The sequence below is a fragment of the Primulina tabacum genome, chromosome 11, assembly GCF_025594145.1.
Source record: "Primulina tabacum isolate GXHZ01 chromosome 11, ASM2559414v2, whole genome shotgun sequence".
Classification (NCBI taxonomy): domain Eukaryota; kingdom Viridiplantae; phylum Streptophyta; class Magnoliopsida; order Lamiales; family Gesneriaceae; genus Primulina; species Primulina tabacum.
Genome location: NC_134560.1, coordinates 1,313,668 through 1,332,424, shown reverse-complemented (window position 1 = coordinate 1,332,424; position 18,757 = coordinate 1,313,668). Strand labels below are relative to the sequence as shown.

At 38.6% G+C, this 18,757-nt stretch overlaps 2 protein-coding genes across 2 annotated transcripts; one reads left to right on the top strand and one right to left on the bottom strand.

Annotated features, from left to right (window-relative positions):
- Window positions 1-7,907: 7,907 nt before the first annotated feature.
- LOC142519118 (vesicle-associated protein 4-2-like) lies at window positions 7,908-10,589 on the top strand. Its single transcript, XM_075622047.1, has 7 exons — window positions 7,908-8,264; window positions 8,869-8,939; window positions 9,124-9,205; window positions 9,362-9,480; window positions 9,817-9,894; window positions 10,045-10,164; window positions 10,255-10,589. Exons 1-7 carry the CDS (start codon window positions 7,994-7,996, stop codon window positions 10,309-10,311), a joined length of 798 nt encoding a protein of 265 aa, XP_075478162.1. The 5' UTR covers window positions 7,908-7,993; the 3' UTR covers window positions 10,312-10,589.
- Window positions 10,590-13,535: 2,946 nt separating this feature from the next.
- Window positions 13,536-16,086, bottom strand: LOC142518848 (uncharacterized). Its single transcript, XM_075621674.1, has one exon. It carries the CDS (start codon window positions 15,686-15,688, stop codon window positions 13,964-13,966), a length of 1,725 nt encoding a protein of 574 aa, XP_075477789.1. The 5' UTR covers window positions 15,689-16,086; the 3' UTR covers window positions 13,536-13,963.
- Between the last annotated feature and the right edge of the window lie 2,671 nt (window positions 16,087-18,757).

The window sequence follows — 18,757 nt, the reverse complement described above, 5'->3', positions numbered from 1 at the left end:
GGATACATTTTTTGGGTTACTTGTGGATTGATGAATATGTAATTGTGGATTCGTGGATATTAATAATTTTTAGATGGATAATTTATGATTTTAATTATATTAGTGTATTAAGTCATTATATTGCGAAGTCTTTTTTTAACAATTACTTCATCAAAATAAAAAAAATGAAATGTAATAGGTAAATTACTTCGTTGTTATTTGCAAATTGTGAAGTTACATAATATTAAATATTTCGTCAATAAGAAATCAGACGAAGTGATAGAATTAATTTACTTCAACATTGTTCTGTTAAAGTGAAGTTGTTTTGCGCAATTACTTCATCAAAATACAAATTGCTGAAGTCTTTCGAACCACTTACTTCGTCACTAAATGTAAATTGTAAAGTAACATAATATAACATACTTCAACAAATAGGATAAATGCTGAAGTTATAGATTATATTTACTTCCACAAATAGGATAAATTGTGAAGTTGTTTGTGTCTATTACCTCATCAAAATACATAACTACGAGGTCTTTCAGATGAATTACTTCGTCGATTATTGTAAATAATGAATTAAAATATTATAAACTACTTCGCTAAATAATAATTAAGACGAAGTTATATATAATATATTACTTCATTATTTACAATAATCGATGAAGTAAAACACATTTCTTACTTCGGCATCGGTCCAATTCTGGACCGGTTTTCCTTCGAAAACCGGTCAAAGACTTCAGTATTTTCAATCATACAACTTCGGTTATTATGCGAAGTAAAAGGTACATCTATTACTTCACGTCCATATACTTCGACAATTAACTACCTTATTACTTCATTGAATACGCGAAGTAAAAAGCGATTTTTCTACTAGTGTGAGCTAGCCTTCCGCTACAAGTCTAAGCAAAAGAAAGATTGAATCTGGTTCTCCACAAACATTGAATCGAGGAGCTGTATATATTGATGGATGAAATGAAATATATCCATATATAATCCATCAGTGCTATGAATCAACAGCTTCCCATTATTCGTGCACTTCACTAAATGGGACAAAGTGAGCGATCTGAAAATTTTGTTCAAAGTATAATGGTTTTATTTATTACGTAAATTATATTTCTAAACTATTATAGGAGTATTTTTCTCCACGTTGGCATGATTTGGCTGCAATAAAGATTTAGATAAGCGAGAAGTTTCCTATCTGGATAAATTATATTTGACTTCAAAATCGTAGTACTAATATCCAATTTGAACTCTAACTGAAAATACTCCGTCTTTTACAATCTTTCTCTCTCCCCATAAAAAGGCTTCCAAATTCGTAAACTAACATTTTGCAGGTCTTTAATTGTGGTATACATTCTTGCAAAGGTTGTACTTTTATACTACTTTTTACAAAGAGCTCATTGAGGCTCATGAGTAGGACGTTGGCGGCGCAGCAAGCTGGGATTCGAGCGATGCAGGGTATAAAAGAGCAGGTCTCAAAGTGTGATTCCACTGTGAAATCTTTCAAGGATACGTACGGTTCACCTTCGGGGCAGGTCAACAAGTTTTCAGGCTCAGTCGATTCCACGGTGTCGAAGGCTGCGAACCGGTTAAAACCCACAGAAGACTCGCTTCGCAGGATCATGTATTTTAGCTCTTGGGGTCCCAATTAACATGATCCTTCTTCATCTAGCTGTTTTTTTATACAACACACACACACACAAAACACAAATATATTGGTTTATCTGGTCTTGTAAATGAATTATCGTTCTGTTTTCAAGTTAGTACTTTTGCAGGCAATCATATGTGCGATTGATAATATTTTGTTGTATAATATGTTTTGAAATGTAAAGAAAGTTTATAAATAATATACGTACGACGATAAAACCTCTATATAAAGTGATATCTTTATTTAAGAACAAAAATATTTTATATATATATATATATATATATATATGATGTTACATGTACAATATGGCGGTTATATATACGATTATATATTATTTTGAGAACTATATCATGTATATTTTTAAATTAAAGATATTTGAGATAATTTTATAGTATAAAAGTAACTTATAACCCTCGTTATACATATTATAACCCAAATAATATCCTTTGTGAATTATATTTAGAGAAGGGGCAAGTAGTTGCTATAATGACGTCAATCTCAATAAAATAGAAAGAGATAAAGATAGTGATAATCACGGAAAATTTAGGGTCCGCTCCCAGCAAGTGTCACTAGTGCAGACGCAGGTTTTGAAATTTTCCTGAGCCTGAAATCACGAAAAAGACCGTTAAAGGGGGCCAGGAGGGTGTCCTTGCGTAGCCCCTCCGACGCTCAAGTCAGTGACTGAGGATATATAGGGGGAGCAGCTAAGGGTGCTGCTGAAAACAATATAGTGAATCAAATATCATACGCTCAAACCTGGTATTTATAAGAGAATACCTGGGTCCTTGATGGGCCTGTCTTCCATTTGGGCTAGGGATGGGCCAGAGATAATGGGCTCATCCATGGGATATCACCAGTCTCCCCCTCCCGAGTCGAACTGAATCGCAGGTTCGAAGTTCGATTAGTCGTGCTGTCCTCGGGTTACCGGGTGCGAGTTGTGCATTATCTTCCAGCCTTTCGTCAGTCCCCAAAAATTTGGAAACAAATCAAATCGTAATCCTAGCACCGCTTCATCATCACCTCGCCATCACCCGAGCTACCGCTTCACCCCGCGCGCCGGCCCCGCCTCGCCCAAGCTACCGCTCCACCATCGCCTCACCCGGCGCACCTCCTGCTCGCCCAAAGCTTCACCCCCGCTTGCCCGGCGCACCTCCTGCTCGCCCAAGCGCCACGCTCGCCCAAGCTTCACCCCAGCTCGCCCGGCGCACCTCATGCTCGCCCAAGCGCCACGCTCGCCCAAGCTTCACCCCAGCTCGCCCGGCGCACCTCCTGCTCACCCAAGGGCCAGGCTCGCCCAAGCTTCACCCCAGCTCGCCCGGCGCACCTCCTGCTCGCCCAAGCGCCACGCTCGCCCAAGCTTCACCCCAGCTCGCCCGCTCTCGGCGCAGCGGTCGCCCAGCACCGCGCGCAGACGCTCGACCTGCTCCATGCTCGCCCAAGCTCGCCCCGCGCCGCGCATCCTGCTCGCCCGAGCTTTACCCCAGCTTGCCCGGTGCACCTCCTGCTCGCCCAAGCGCCACGCTCGCCCGCCTTCTACTCTCGCCATCGCCTGCCGCGCTTCACCCTCGCCCTCTCGACGCTCGTCTGCCATCACGCCGCATTCACGCCCAAGCACCTTCTTCGCTCTCGCACGCTCGCCCAACCAGCGCACGCTCGCCCATCACACCTGCTGCGTGCTCACCCCGCTCCCTTCACCTTCTCGCCCCATCCCCTTGTCAAGTCGACCTGCCGAACGCACGCTCGCCTGAGCACTCGTCCAGTACGTTGAGAATTTTGATACATTGTCTTGCGATTGGTTGTGTGATTTCTGAAAAATTTTTATGGGGGCGTTGCCCCCACGACCAGACCGGGCAGGTCGATCCCCGCGACCTGACCGGGCAGGTCGAACCCCGTAATTTTCGCAGCGGCAAACATTGTTCGTTAATGACAAACGAAATAAATTTTTCTAACACAATATGCCCTCGTCGCCCCCATCTTCAAGGTCCTCTACTAAGCTTTTGAAGGGAAATAGTTTCCAATTCCCCGTGCCCTTGACTCCTCTGCTAACATAGTTCATAGCAGGAAAATAAAATTCAACACCTCCACCCTCTAACTCCTCTGCTAGGTGACGCCATAGCATGAAAATAAAATTCAGCACCTCCACCCTCTAACTCCTCTGCTAGGCGATGCCTTAGCAGAAAAATAAAATTCAACGCACCCACCCTCTAACTCCTCTGCTAGGCGATGCCTTAGCAGGAAAATAAAATTCAATGCCCCCACCCTCTAACTCCTCTGCTAGGCGATGCCTTAGCAGGAAAATAAAATTCTACTCCTCCATCTAACTCCTCTGCTAGGTGATATCTTAGCAGGAAAATAAAATCAACACATCCATCCTCTAACTCCTCTGCTAAGCCAGGCCTTAGCAGGAAAATAAAATTCAACGCGCTCACCCTCTAACTCCTCTGCTAGGCGATGCCTCAGTAGGAAAATAACATCAACACCTCCACCCTCTAACTCCTCTGCTAAGCCGGGCCTTAGCAGGAAAATAAAATCAACACCCCCACCCTCTAACTCCTCTGCTAAGCCAGGCCTTAGCAGGAAAATAAAAATTCAACACCTCCACACTCTAACTCCTCTGCTAAGCCGGGCCTTACCAGAAAAATAAAAATTCAACACCTCCACACTCTAACTCCTCTGCTAAGCCGGGCCTTAGCAGGAAAATAAAAATTCAACACCTCCACACTCTAACTCCTCTGCTAAGCCGGGCCTTAGTAGGAAAATAAAAATTCAACACCTCCACACTCTAACTCCTCTGCTGGGTGATACCTTAGCAGGAGAATAAAAATTCAACACCTTCATCCTCTAACTCCTCTGCTAAGCCGAGTCTTAGCAGGAAAATAAAGATTCAACGTCTCCACCCTCTAACTCCTCCACCCTCTAACTCCTCTGCTAGGTGATACCTTAGCAGGAGAATGAAAATTCAACGCCCCCACCCTCTAACTCCTCTGCTAGGTGATACCTTAGCAGGAAAATAAAAATTCAACGCCTCCACCCTCTAACTCCTCAGCTAGGTGACACCTTAGCAGGAGAATGAAAATTCAACGCCCCCACCCTCTAACTCCTCTGCTAGGTGATATCTTAGCAGGAAAATAGAAATTTTCTTCTACATGCTGCTCCTCTACTAGGCGATGTCTTAGTAGGAAAATAAAATTTTTCTTCTACACGTTGCTCCTCTACTAGGCGATGCCTTAGTAGGAAAATAAAAGTTCTCTTCCACCCCAACTCTGCTCCTCTGCTAGGCGATGACTTAGCAGGAAAATAAAATCTCTCTTCCACCCCAACTCTGCTCCTCTCTCTTCCACCCCAACTCTGCTCCTCTGCTAGGCGATGCCTTAGCAGAAAAATAAAATCTTTCTTCCACCCCAACTCTGCTCCTCTGCTAGGCGATGCCTTAGCAGGAAAATAAAATTTATTCCATCCTCACAATACAACAACATCCATGAACTTAATATAAGAACTTGGTTTTATTGAATTTCAACTGATTACATGGGAAAATGCAAAGATGAAATACATCAACAATAAATTCAAGAGTAATATTTTCTGAGGTGGTAAGCACTTCAGGGTCTCTTTGAAGCCTTGCCCTGCGTTTTCTCCAACTTTTATGCTCCTCTTATACCTTCACAGAACAAAGTTACCCACTTAGAAGCTTCTTCGAATGACTCTACAACTGCAAGACTGAGCTCAAGCTTCCATGCGAATGCTCGCGACCTCTCTTTTCTTCTTCCTTCACGATTCTTTCATAACAAAGACGTGCGACTTTTTGGTCCCCGCATAGGACTCCAACTCCTTTTCCCACAGGAAACTTAAGCTTTTAATGATAACTGGAAGCTACTGCTCTAAAATCCTTCAGGGCTGGTCATCCTAGAATTCCATTATACGCTGACGGGGTATCTACTACAGTGAAAGCTATCATCTTTGTTACCCGCCGAAAATCAGTCCCCAAGGATAGGGGAAGAACAATCTGACCCAAAGGCAAGATGACGCGTTCTGCAAACCCATACAGCGGGGTGGATATCGGCTCAAACTCAAATCCTCCCATCTTCATTTGATCCAACGTGCTCTTGAACAAGACGTTCACAGAGCTTCCATTATCAATAAATATTCTCGCCACATCATAATTGGCAATGGTGGTCGTTACCACCAAGGCATCGTTATGTGGAGTCACAACGCCTCAGAGGTCTTCCAGCCCAAAGCTGATGACGGGGTCTTGTGGTAAGTTTGCACCCCTAGATATCTCAAAGTTCTCCAACCTTCTCCCATGTGCCTTCCGAGCTCGCCCAGAGTCTCCATCAGTAGCACCCCCCGAGATCATATGAATCATTCCTCTCGTAGGGTGGTTATCCTCATTCATTCCCCTCCTCGGTTCGACGAGCTCCTGAGAGACATCTTGACATCGACCTTCCCCTCTCTGCTCCCCGATCCTCTGATTATCCATGGAGGGCCTTGACCACGCCTAGGGGGCGAGCGAGACCTTTGTCGACTCCTGAATGAGGATCCTTCTCGTCTATCCCGTGAAGGCAATCTAGCACTGCACCCAACCCTTCGCGACTTCTCCCACCTCCCCGCGGGCTCCCTCACCTCCATCACCTCGTCCCGACTCCTATCCAGGGGAACATGGGATGAGAATTGTCTTCTACTACTAGTTCTGTCTTCCTCTCTTTCCCCCGCACTCCTCTTCCTTCCTCCTTTCTCCGCTCCCTCAACTCTACTTCCTCCGGGCCATTTCTCCATCCTTCTGTACCGTTGGGCATCTTCCAAGTTTACATATTTCTCAACTCGAGCCAACAGATCATCATAGCTCAACGGAGGCTTCTTGACCAGCGACTTGAAAAACTCCCCTCCCCTCAGTCCTTGTGTGAAGGCACTTATCATGATGTCAGGGGTAGCCGCTGGTATTTCCAGCTCTGCACTGTTGAAACGCTGGACAAATTCTTGCAAAGTTTCATTCTCTTGCTGTTTCATCACGAACAGGCTCAAATAATTTTTCTGGTGCCTCTTGCTGCTAGCAAATCGGTGCAAGAAGGCAACTGAGAAGTCCTGAAAAGAACGTATAGAGCTGGGCTGCAAAGTGTTAAACCACTGCTGGGCTGACCTCACCAACGTGCCCAGAAACACCCTGCACCTGACTCCATCCGAATATTGGTGCAACAGAGACGCATTCTCAAACCTCCCCAAGTGTTCCTCGGGGTCAGTATGTCCATCGTACTCTCCCACATTCGACTGTCGAAAATTTGGAGGAAGCCCTTCTTCTAAAATGGTTAGTGAAAAAGGACTTCCTCTCTTGGGTGTCGGCGCTCTGCTCCCCATCTGCTGCCTCAACATTTGTATTTCTTTCCACATCTCCTCTATCTCCGGATTCTCTTCACTTGGGAGGGGTCGCGTCTCCTCCCCCCTACTCTGACTGCCCTCCACATTCTCCTCTTGCTCCTGGCGAGCGGCTTGCTCTTCTACAAACATAGACTCTTTATTCCTCTTCATTGCCTCATCCACTGTCCGGGTGATAAATTGGCCCAACTGTTCCAAAGTCAAGTCCCAACATTCTCATTAGGATGGGTTTGCTCGACCCTTGTATCCTGAAGGGGCTGCTCGGTTCTTGTCTCTGGACGAGGTTGTTCCTGTCTCGTCTCGAGACGCGGTTGTTCCTGTCTTGTCTCACCATGAGACTGTTCGGGTCCCCTTTGAGGACGCGATGATACTGAGGTAGCTCTTCTACTTCCTTTCCTGCCTACCATCTCTACGTCTCAACTCAAGTTTTCCCACAGACGGCGCCAAGTGATACTCACGGGAAATTTAGGGTCCGCTCCCAGCAAGTGTCACTAGTGCAGACGCAGGGTTTTGAAATTGTCCTGAGCCTGAAATCACGAAAAAGACCGTTAAAGGGGGCCAGGAGGGTGTCCTTGCGTAGCCCCTCCGACGCTCAAGTCAGTGACTGAGGATATATAGGGGGAGCAGCTAAGGGTGCTGCTGAAAACAATATAGTGAATCAAATATCATACGCTCAAACCTGGTATTTATAAGAGAATACATGGGCCCTTGATGGACCTTTCTTCCATTTGGGCTAGGGATGGGCCAGAGATAATGAGCTCATCCATGGGATATCAGATAGATTAAAGTTAAGTTTGATCAACGAACTAACAAAAAATTACAAATGGCTTTAAAATTAAATTCATACTGATTTTTTTGTTTTATTAATTAATTTTAATATCATAAATAAATCGGCCGTTTCCGAAACCAGCGAATAGCCCACAAGGCACCAACAATTTTTTTTTTGCAAAGTTACCAACTCCAAAAGCAGAAACCCAACCTCCTCCTCCGTTCAACTGCAACATGGCAATCGCGGTCGACAAATCGCCGTCGACGGATGGAAAAGTATGGGGGCTGTTCAAGCTTCCATTCCGAAATTCGCCGTCGACTACGACGTCATCTTCGTCCAATTTCGCTCAATATCAGCAGAATTACGGTAATGGAAACAGTGCTACTCAATCTCAGGTGGAGGCATCTGGTTCTCACGGAAGCTCGGTTTCTTCTGTGGCCAGATCTGTGCTCCTCACACGACGTCGTTTGAAGCTCGATCCCTCGAATAAGCTCTATTTTCCTTGTACGGTCGTTTCTCTTTTTTCTCATCCTCTCTCTATCTATGTACTCCTGTGTATATATTTATATATATATATATATCTAAATTGAGTATGTTATAGTGTTTTAGTTACTAGCTGATTGATGGCAATTTATTGTGCTCCATCAAATTCTACTAAGCTTGATCTGTGTTTTCTTTCGGTGAGTATTCTGATTTGATGTTGCCTTAGTACTTTCATAAATGGTTGATCTGATTATATGGGTTATGTTGGAAGATATTTGATTTTTTAGATGCGTCGAGGTTATGTCCAAAGAAATTATACTGAAATCTTATGCCCATATCTGCTTCTTTTCTGAGTTTGATTATATGGAAAAGTGAAAGTGATTGGGAATAAAATAAGTGAAAATTGTTAAAATTTGCTTGCTTTCCTGAGATGTTAGCTGGATATTGATTCTCTTATGTATGGGAAACGAGATCCATTGATGTTAGTTGAAGATTGGTGGTCTAGGGATTAAGATCTGTTCTGCACACCTTTATCACACTCAGGGTGATGCAATTGCCGGCGTTTTTCCAATTCTCTGCACGCCAAGACCAGATGATCTTAGTTTTGTTTCTTTAACTCTTGTAGATGAACCTGGTAAGCAAGTCCGAAGTGCGATCAAAATAAAAAATACAAGCAAGTTTCATGTAGCTTTTAAGGTATGCCAAGCATTTGTTAATTTTGGTCTATTCTCCATGTTATTTAAGGTTGATATAGAATTTATTATTCGTCTGTGGTTTCCGATTGGCCTTTTCGGAGATTTGATATCACATGCCAACTTAGATGTAATCAAAATTTTTCTTCTGACTGTTGTTTATTGTTGGTTGCTTGGTTTTGTCGTAGTTCCAAACAACTGCACCAAAAAGCTGTTTCATGCGTCCTCCTGGGGCCATTCTTGCTCCTGGTGAGAGTATCATAGCAACTGGTGAGTTTTAATCATAGGATTTTGCACTTATTCTGTGTCAAAATTTAAATCTGCATAACTTCTTGTGGCAAAGATGAGGATACTTTGTGTCAACCCCTTCAGGAAAATATTGACTGGTGTATTTATGTTTTTCTTTGGCCTCGATGTTTTTATTAGTGTTCAAGTTTGTCGAGCACCCAGAAAACAATGAAAAGCTGATGGACCAGAAAAGCAAAGTGAAGTTTAAAATCATGAGCCTAAAAGTGAAAGAACCAATGGACTATGTACCCGAACTGGTTTGTCCAATTCCTCTCTTATATGCATGTTTGCTTTGTTATAGCATCAGATTTGGTTGGTAACTGACTAACTTCGGACATGAATTGGCTGTTTCCTATGTTTCATTGTATTCCTAAGTGGATTTGGACCAACAGATGGAAAATTTTGGTTTTATTAAAAGCTATTGAAAGAAAGAGTTAAGTTTTTCTTTAAGAATCTCAATTATTTCATCCTTGAAAATGCATGGACGCTGGTGGTAAAGTCTAATTGGTTATGGAGGCTTATATCGTGGCTGTATGTCTATTTGAAGTTTATTTCTTTGTGTTGTGATATCTTTTAATTTTGTTTTGATTTAGTTCGATGAGCACAAGGATCACGTGTCTGTGGAACAAATACTTAGGGTTGTGTTTCTAGATGTGGAACGCCCCAGCACTGTGAGTGAAGATTTTATTTTGGCTCCTCAGCGCTATGCAACTATGCACATATCGTTCGTTTCAGTGTAGACTGAATTATGTTAGCTCACATTTCTTTAATCTAGTGCTTCGTTCTGGAAATACTGATTGATGTTTGTTTTGTGTTCAAAGGCTTTAGAGAAACTAAAGCGCCAGTTGGCTGAAGCTGAGGCTGAACTTGAGGCTCGCAAGAAGCCTTCTGAAGACACAGGTCCAAAGTTTATCGGAGAAGGGCTCGTCATTGATGAATGGGTTAGCCTTCTTATTTTGCCGTTTCTTTTTGTAATATGTATTCATTTTGGTTCTATCTTATTAGTCTTCTTCCTGGGTTCTGATATGTAGAAAGAAAGAAGAGAAAGATACCTAGCTCGACAACAAGTGGAAGGGATAGATTCTTGAAATGCATTTTATTTTGGCTGGATATTAATGTGCTGTGCTTTTGATGGACGTCCTTAGTTATTTAACAGCTGGTATGTTTCCAAAGGGGTAAATATTAGACATCTGACTCATCTGCCGTTATCACTGATGGCGTTAAACATGTAGCTTGAGGTAATATGTTCGAGGCTTATTGCTTATAAATATATGTAGATATGTGGTTTTGTTTCTTTGAATGAGAGAAATATTTCACTATCCTATCCTTCCGCTTTTTATATATCATGAATTTGTTTTGTGGTCCAGATCTTCTTTTGCGGTATTGTTTGATCTCATATTTCATGTACAATGAATGGCATTTCTGTTTAAAATAAACCTAGTATAATGCACTGCATTGACATTCGAGATGAAATACAGTTAAGATCCGGATTGTTGGGTTTGAACCGTGACGCATCTGATGAACCCACAAAGTATTCCATGGAACTTCCAGTCTGGCATGGCCGGCCTGGACTTGATCAGATGTGGGTCATAGATGATAAGATTATTTATTTGCCATGGGTTTTTTTATTAACTCATATTGGAGATGACACTTAAACTTGCGCATACAGATTGATAAATCCAACACTGAGCGAGCTGCTAACATGGTAAGTTTCGATGATCCGCTTAAAATAGCATTGGCGCATTAATTGCTTAAATGAGTGACTCATAAGGATACTACTAGATTACTATTTACCAAAGAAGGGAGCGAGCACTTTTTGTACTTGACAATCTCTGCGTGAAAAGTCGTTATATAATATCGGAAAACGATGCTCGTCTGCAAATATGGCAACTAAAATTGATAGGTGACCTGAGTTTCAATTTGTGTCAATTCGGGTAAACTAGAACCCAAAGCCATTTTTTTGGGGTCAGATTTCGGGTTAACTCAAATCCAAAAACCCCAACTTTAATTGTGATATTTTTGTCTCACATCTTAAAAATGAAAGATTTAAAATGAGTTTATAATGGTTTACAATGGATTTCTATAGTAATTTGGGTTAATCATTTTCGTAAAGCGAGAACGAATACGAAATAGTTGTTATAGGAGCCCATTGTGCGGTCACGCATCCGCGGGCTCGAGCTCGGGGCGTGACAGCATGGTATCAGATTCTCGGCGCTGGTGGATCGAGAAGTCAGGCCGCGACGAAAACGTCGCGTTCTGAAGGTGGAGTGATTGTGATACTCTTGTCCCACATCTTAAAAATGACAGATTTAAAATGAGTTTATAATGGCTTACAATGGACTTCTATAGCAATTTGGGTTAATCATTTTCGTAAAGCGATGACGAATACAAAATAGTTGCTATAAGGATTCATTGTGCAGTCACGCAGCAGTGGGCCCGGGCTCGAAGCGTGACATTAATCCTATAGTTTGCAGCATGTCTGCTCCTATTGATTTGAAGGATCGAAATCATTTTGACACCCGGCAATTAATAGGTTTTTTTCTTTTCTCGACTCTTATTAGCTTCCCTACCTTTCTTTATTCGAAGGTGGAATATTCTTATGAGACTCATCATCTTGTCTATAAAATTAGTGCTCCTGCACCATCCTTCAAAAAATATGCGGTTAGTGGTGTATGTATGTACTCTCTCATAAAACCATTGTTTTTCATAGGAGTTATCACGGTATGGTTTTGTCGGTTTTTTAAAATAATTCAAACTGGATTGCCATGTGCAGTTAGTTAGATTTTTTTTTAAATCGCGGTTTTAAATATAAAATTAATTTTATGATTTCGAGTAGTTGCGATCGGTTTGCATTTTTTAGTGATAAAGTAGAATACAAAATATTAGAACTTATATTTAATATTTCGAAAAAAATAACAATAAAGTGTTTTTCGAATATAAAATATAGTTCAAATCATATAAAAATAAAACTAGATAAAACATTAATTAAGAACAAAATATTTGTAAAAGAAATAAATATTTTAACAAATATTGGCCGATTTCAAAAAATATTTAAGATATGTTTTTTATTTTTATTTTTTATAAAAAGAAGAATTTTTTGTCGATAGTTGAGATAAATTGAATGTCAACTTCTTTAATTGAGTATGTTGTTTACATATATTATAACACTGAGGTAAATACTATGGCAAGTTGTTTAGGCATGTCAGTTTGGTACGATTCTTGACAAGAAAATAATCGCACGGTTTAATTAGTATTTTTAATCGTGATTTTTTAAAAAATGAAAAAATGGTACAGTGCAATTCGACAAAACGGTTAATGTGGTTAATAAAAAAATTTGATCACCTCGCTTTAAGATAACACAAAAAGTTAACTATTTCGATATAAATAAAATAGTAAAATCTAATGTTACGGTTTGAATCATATGCATATAGTATGCATAGGTATTTATTATACAGAAGCTATTTGTTATTTCTTACAATTTCACATAAGAAAGAAAATGACAGCTTAACGAAAATTCGAAACTAGGTATTGATTACATGACAATTAATCATCTCTATTCTCTGCCCGGAATTTATTTCCTTTATACATTGGTTTTTTTTTTTTTTTGCCTTATTTAAAATTTTGTTTCTGTAGACAGTAGACATGCTGGTGTAATAAATGTACACATACGTTGAACTGTTGCAATCGCATCATAAAGGCTGTGCAGTCATGATTCATGAAACTGACTGTACTCTCCTAAATGAACCACATTTAGACAATACAATCATGCAATAATTTGGGAGGGGTAGAATATAATTTTTTTTTAAAGATTACACATAATATGTCAAAAGTTATATTCTGAAGAGAACCTTTAATCAACCAGGAAGCTACATCGTGAATTTTATTATCTAATGCGAGTCTTCTTCTTAGACATTCCCCTACTGTATGATTGAGTGTGCTGTCACTGAACTAAAGAGATGGGAACCCGTGGTCCATATTGCATTATTCCCATCATTTAATTCGAAGTCTTACCGATTATTTGCTCACTTATCTCCACAAATCTAGCAGGATGAATTAACCAAGAATACTCCTCTTCTTCCACACATTTTTTTATTTCTTTCAAGATTTACATTCTATTTTCCAAATGTTAATAGCAACATACACCTAATTATCTCTACAAAAATTCTCATTCTTCAACAATCCTTTTAACTCATTTCCCATTTCAGCCCAAGAAAATATATTTTGCATCTTCAATTCCATTCCATGAACAGAATAAATAATTAATTTTGAGTGAGCAATTAGCAGATGAGGCCAAAAAGGGGCAGGAAAACACAAAATTGCATGACAGAGAGAAAAGACGAGCAAATTAAGGATAGACGTTAGATCAGCTATCAGACTCTTCTTTTGTATGCACGTAAATCCGTCCAAATATTGATGTCTACGTCTCACATGCCCATCTCTATTTCACGCCATCCATCCCCATGTGCAAATGGGCTCCAAACAGCACCCCACATTAAATAGATTTTACCCAAATTCTGTAAACAAAATTGGTGATATGTACATCGACCATCTGCTGTGATTTTATCGACTACTAATGGTTACAAGGTCAAAAATTGTCGAAGATAATCGATGGTCCTTTGGTAATGTTCTAAATGCTGAGATTATTAGACAAAGCCGATTGCTTTAAAAGAAGTTGCTCAGATTTACAGAACAAAAATCCATCGAAACATGATGAAACATTGGGGTTGGGGAGGATAAGATTCAAGAATGCCAGATTCCACTTAAGATGCTGCGGAATCTATTACTAGTCAATTTTCTTACAATCTTTTTGGCATCTGATACTTCCGCTTCAGCAAGCTTTTCAATGTTCTTTGAGTAACCTGAATCGAGAATCTTTTTTCTTGCAGTATTGCTACTTGTTAACAGCATCAATATTGAAAGCAGCAGCTCCTTGTTACCTGAATTGTCCTCCCCAGGATCAAGCATTTGCAGCAGTTTCCCAACATTCTGATCATTCTGCACGAATTTCTTCCGGTTTTGAGGCAGAGTTACTATGTTAGACAGTGTCTCGGCTGCCATTTCACGAATTTCGTATGATTTTGAATCTAGAAATTTAACAAGAACTGGCATGAACCCTGCATCTCCCATTACTTTCCTGGCTTCCTCTGATGTCCCGCACAGCCAAAATGCTGCCTTTAAGGCAAATTCTTTCACCGAAATCTCCCCATATCGAAGAAAGTAAAGAATATGATCCACAAAACCATAATTTATTAACAAACTCAATGAATTCTCAGATGAAAAATATATGTTCACAACCCCTCTAAATGCCACCTCTCTTGTTTTTGTTAAATACGATGATTTGGGATCCAATATGCACACGAATGTACGAATTCCGCCTTCTTGAATAATCAACTTCCGAGTAGATTCATCTCCATTGACCATAGTCTGCAATAAATCAAGAGAACGCATCTGTATCACCTCATTTTTACACTTAGCTAACCTGACAAAAACAGAAACCGCCCCTTCCTCAATCATAAACCTCTTAATTTCTTCAACCCCGACGAGATTTTTCAACACCCCACATGCCAAACCAACCAATTCGTTTCCACCTCCTGAATTATTACCGCAGATCTTTAACAGAGCAGTTACTCCACCATGCGCAGAAACAGACCATGCATTATCCGAATACTCTGTCACCTTCATCAAACACCTTGCTGCAAGTTCTTTACTCAGTTCACTCCCGGAGACAAGAACTCTGATTAATGGAGCAACTATCCCTGCGACAATTAACACACCTTTATGACACTCAAACCCTGATATCAAGGACACAGCTTTAGCAGCCTCTTCTTGGATTTCCCAGTCTTGGAAATCAAGAAGATTCACAAGAAAACTTGTAAAACCATCAAGCTCCAACGCTATCTTTACACATCTCTCATCTTCTAGAATAATTTCATTGAACTCAACGAGGGCTTGTTTCTTCATTTCCCTGCTCCCAATTTTGAGCCGTGAGAGTAAATCGGTGATATAAAACTTTATATCATCCCTTGAAGCGGAGACACTAACTGGCCTCGACACAACCAACGCATAGCTCTGCCTAAGCAATCCCACAGCATAAATGTCAGATAGACTCTTCACATGAGCATCCAATCTCGAGGAAAGAATATCAAGATCGCTTTGCATGAGAAGCTTCCCGCTGTAAGAAAGCTCCAAACACCGCTTTAAAAGCTCGTCACAGTCCTCGAGGGTTGCTAGAATTGACTCAACAGTAACACGGAGTGACAAGTTCTCGCTGGATTCACAATTTTCAATGGCGGTGAGGTTGGACAAAAGCTCTTCGAGTTTATTTCTTACAGACTGCCATTTCACAGCAAAGACTTTGATTGAATGCGAAAGGGAAATCAGCGAAGAGAGGAGTAGAATTGCATGCTGTAATCTTGGCTTTCGTGCGGTTAGTTGAGCGAGTGTGCTGTTACTTCCGCCACCCATCTTTTCTGAATTTCACGGGTTTCGAAGGTAACTCATTTACTCGGAATGTTCCAGATTCACCGGCGACCGAGATTCCAGATTCCGGCTAGTTGGAACTTGAGGCAACATGGAGAGAGAGAGTGATCTTCTAATCATGATTCTGAGAAATCTGTTCAATTAACAGGTCTTAATTTACCCAAATATCCTTACAGATATGGTGGATGTCAGGGATATTATGGCCATTACACCAGATAATGGTTCTATGTCAGCTCGTGACGAACGGGCAACCGCTTTGAGTCAATTGCTACCTCTCCTTTTCGTTTATTTTTTTTTATTTTTTATTTTTTATTTTTTAAAACAATAATATTGAGTTGCTATTGTTTCACGGATTACTTGAATTCCCCAATTTTATTCCTGTGAACAACCTAAGTACAGTGCCGGAATTTAGGCTAGGCTTCGTGACATGCATGACTGAGCATTACAAAATCTATTGGTAAGGGAAGAACATGGATCTTCAAATTTTTTTTACTCTTATAAACCACATCTTTTTATAGATTTTTCTACCACAAATAAAGAAAATAGAGACGTGTTGTTATTATTATGCCTAAATTCCCTGTTTATTTCGAAGTTAATTTTACTCACATATAGCTCGATAACCATGACACAAGAAAAGGGGAAAAAATCACTTAGATGATCCAACGGATAATAAGAGGAGAGAATCCTATCAGAATCAAAGGTTAAAAATTTACGTGTAATTTTCATTAAATTTCAAATTTAATCATCCTAATTTCATGGAGTCAGTCACCCCTCTAATAATTCTGAGTTAACCCCCGAAAGGAGTAGCTAGCTAGCTCAGGTGAAATGGTAAGCTAGCATATACATTGGCATGATCATTACAACAGAAACAACGTGTGTGTGAAAGAAAGTACATAAATCACCAAAAGAGTTGGGCCAATTAAAGTGTTATGTCTCAGTACAATTCATAACATGACAAAATGCCTCATCCTACATGTAGGAACACTACCTACATGATAGAATCAATAGTCTAAATTTAGCCACACATACATAGGATCCACTAATTTATTTAAAATCACATATGTGTGTGAATCTTGTCCATCCAAATCATGTGGGGCAGTGTAGCATCAAAGCTACCACATAATTGTGTGCGTCACGTACTGTTATTTATTGCATCTTGTTTCGATGAGTAAGCTCATGTTTTAAGTCATGCCAAGTAATTTGTGGCAAAAATTCCGTGCCGTAAAAATGAAAATTAAATGGGGCAGTAACTATATAAACAAAGGGAAAAAGTAATATTATAGAAATCACATACATGCATACATTATTTTTGTTTTCCCTAAGTGAGAGCATCAACAAAATTCATTTTGTTGGATTGAATTGGTAGTCACGCGGCTTATCTAACATATATATAAATATATTACTTCTAATTGTGAATTTTCCAATCTACCCTTATTCATTTAATGTAGCAAATTAAATCAATAATTTTTTTATGGGTTCTTTTATAATTAATTGTCTATCTTAAATGCCTATGGATATTAATTCATATTGAATTTATCAATTTACCCATAATTTTTCTTTATTGCTAACTAAAATTTGTTACTAAAATTAGTGTATTTCTTCGGTTGCTAATGAATATTTAATATTCATATCTTTTCTTTTATTTTATAAATTGATTTAAGTAATAATTAAATAAATAGTTACTCAATAATTTAGTGATTTCATTTATGATTCATAATGTATTATGATAATATTTTAAATAATAATATTTTTAAAATTAAAGTTTCTATTATTATATATTTTGTTATCAATTTTCAATTGTGTTCTAAACATAATATAAAGTATGGTTATATTAGCATTATTCTATTACGAAATCATCGTATATAATATATTGATTTGTTATATTGTTTGTTCTTTTCAACCTATTAATTAATTTTAAATTGTATATGATGAAATTACATACATAAAAAACAATTTTTTCTCTTTTCTACATATTAATTAATTTATCATTATATATGATGAATTTACATATATAAACTATTTTTCACATTTCAAAATAACAAAATTTTTATTTAATATTACTCACTTATTAAATTAACTAAGTTATGTTTACCAATTCATTGTCGATTGTTACTATGATTGCAACTTACTGAAGCATAGGTGATGACATAGAGTGGTCACCTATGTGTTTAAATTATTATTATTAATTAAAACTACTTTGTGTTCGATGAAATTATTTGATTAGTGAGAATAAATTTGATTTAGAAAATGATTTCTAAAATATAAAATAACAACTATATCATATTTGTTAGGTGCAATAATTGTATAATTGTTTATGTAAGGTATAACCATCCAAATGTGACATTTGAGTTGTTTTACTATTTTAAAAGATTTTAGTTAATGTTGCATCGTTACCCCGATTATAACTTTTGATAAAGTAGCAAATACATGATCTTACAATTGGTATATATAAGAGTCAAAGTCATGAGATCGATTCTCATAGATTGCAATTAGTGTGATTATTGATATTGTTGGAGTGCAATAATTGTCCTTGTTGGATACATCGATGGAATCATGATAATTGAGCTATTATACCATTTAAAATATTTGAGTTGATATGTAATATCTATTTTATAAAAGAAAAAAGTTAAACAAAATTTGCAAGGAGTTAAAAGTTAGCAAAAACACAATTGATATTTAACTTAATAACAAGTTTAAGGGTTTTATTTTAACATAATTATGATAATTTAGTTAATTAAGAGAATTTTATTTGACAATAACTGTATGCACTTCATTTAAATACATTGTAATTTTGGTTTTAGTAAAATTTACTATTCTCTTAATTTTATTTTTATTGTTTTTCATTGCGAATGATATTTGGATGAAAAATATATTTGTTAATTTGAGAGAGCTGTCATTATGTTATAATCATGTAAATTGAAAAATCTTATATAAATAAGTGAATATATTTGAATTTATCGTCATGGTGTATTTTTATTTATTGTGTTTTGATATATTTAAATTAATAAATACTAATAAACAAGATGTTATTCAAACAATTTTAAAAAGTATTAA

Coding starts and splice junctions, on each gene's coding strand:
- LOC142519118 (XM_075622047.1), top strand. CDS start 7,994: ATGGCAATCGCGGTCGACAAATCGCCGTCGACGGATGGAAAAGTATGG. Junction 8,940..9,123: donor AGTTTCATGTAGCTTTTAAG/GTATGCCAAGCA, acceptor GTTTTGTCGTAG/TTCCAAACAACTGCACCAAA. Junction 10,165..10,254: donor GGCTCGTCATTGATGAATGG/GTTAGCCTTCTT, acceptor TCTGATATGTAG/AAAGAAAGAAGAGAAAGATA.
- LOC142518848 (XM_075621674.1), bottom strand. CDS start 15,688: ATGGGTGGCGGAAGTAACAGCACACTCGCTCAACTAACCGCACGAAAG.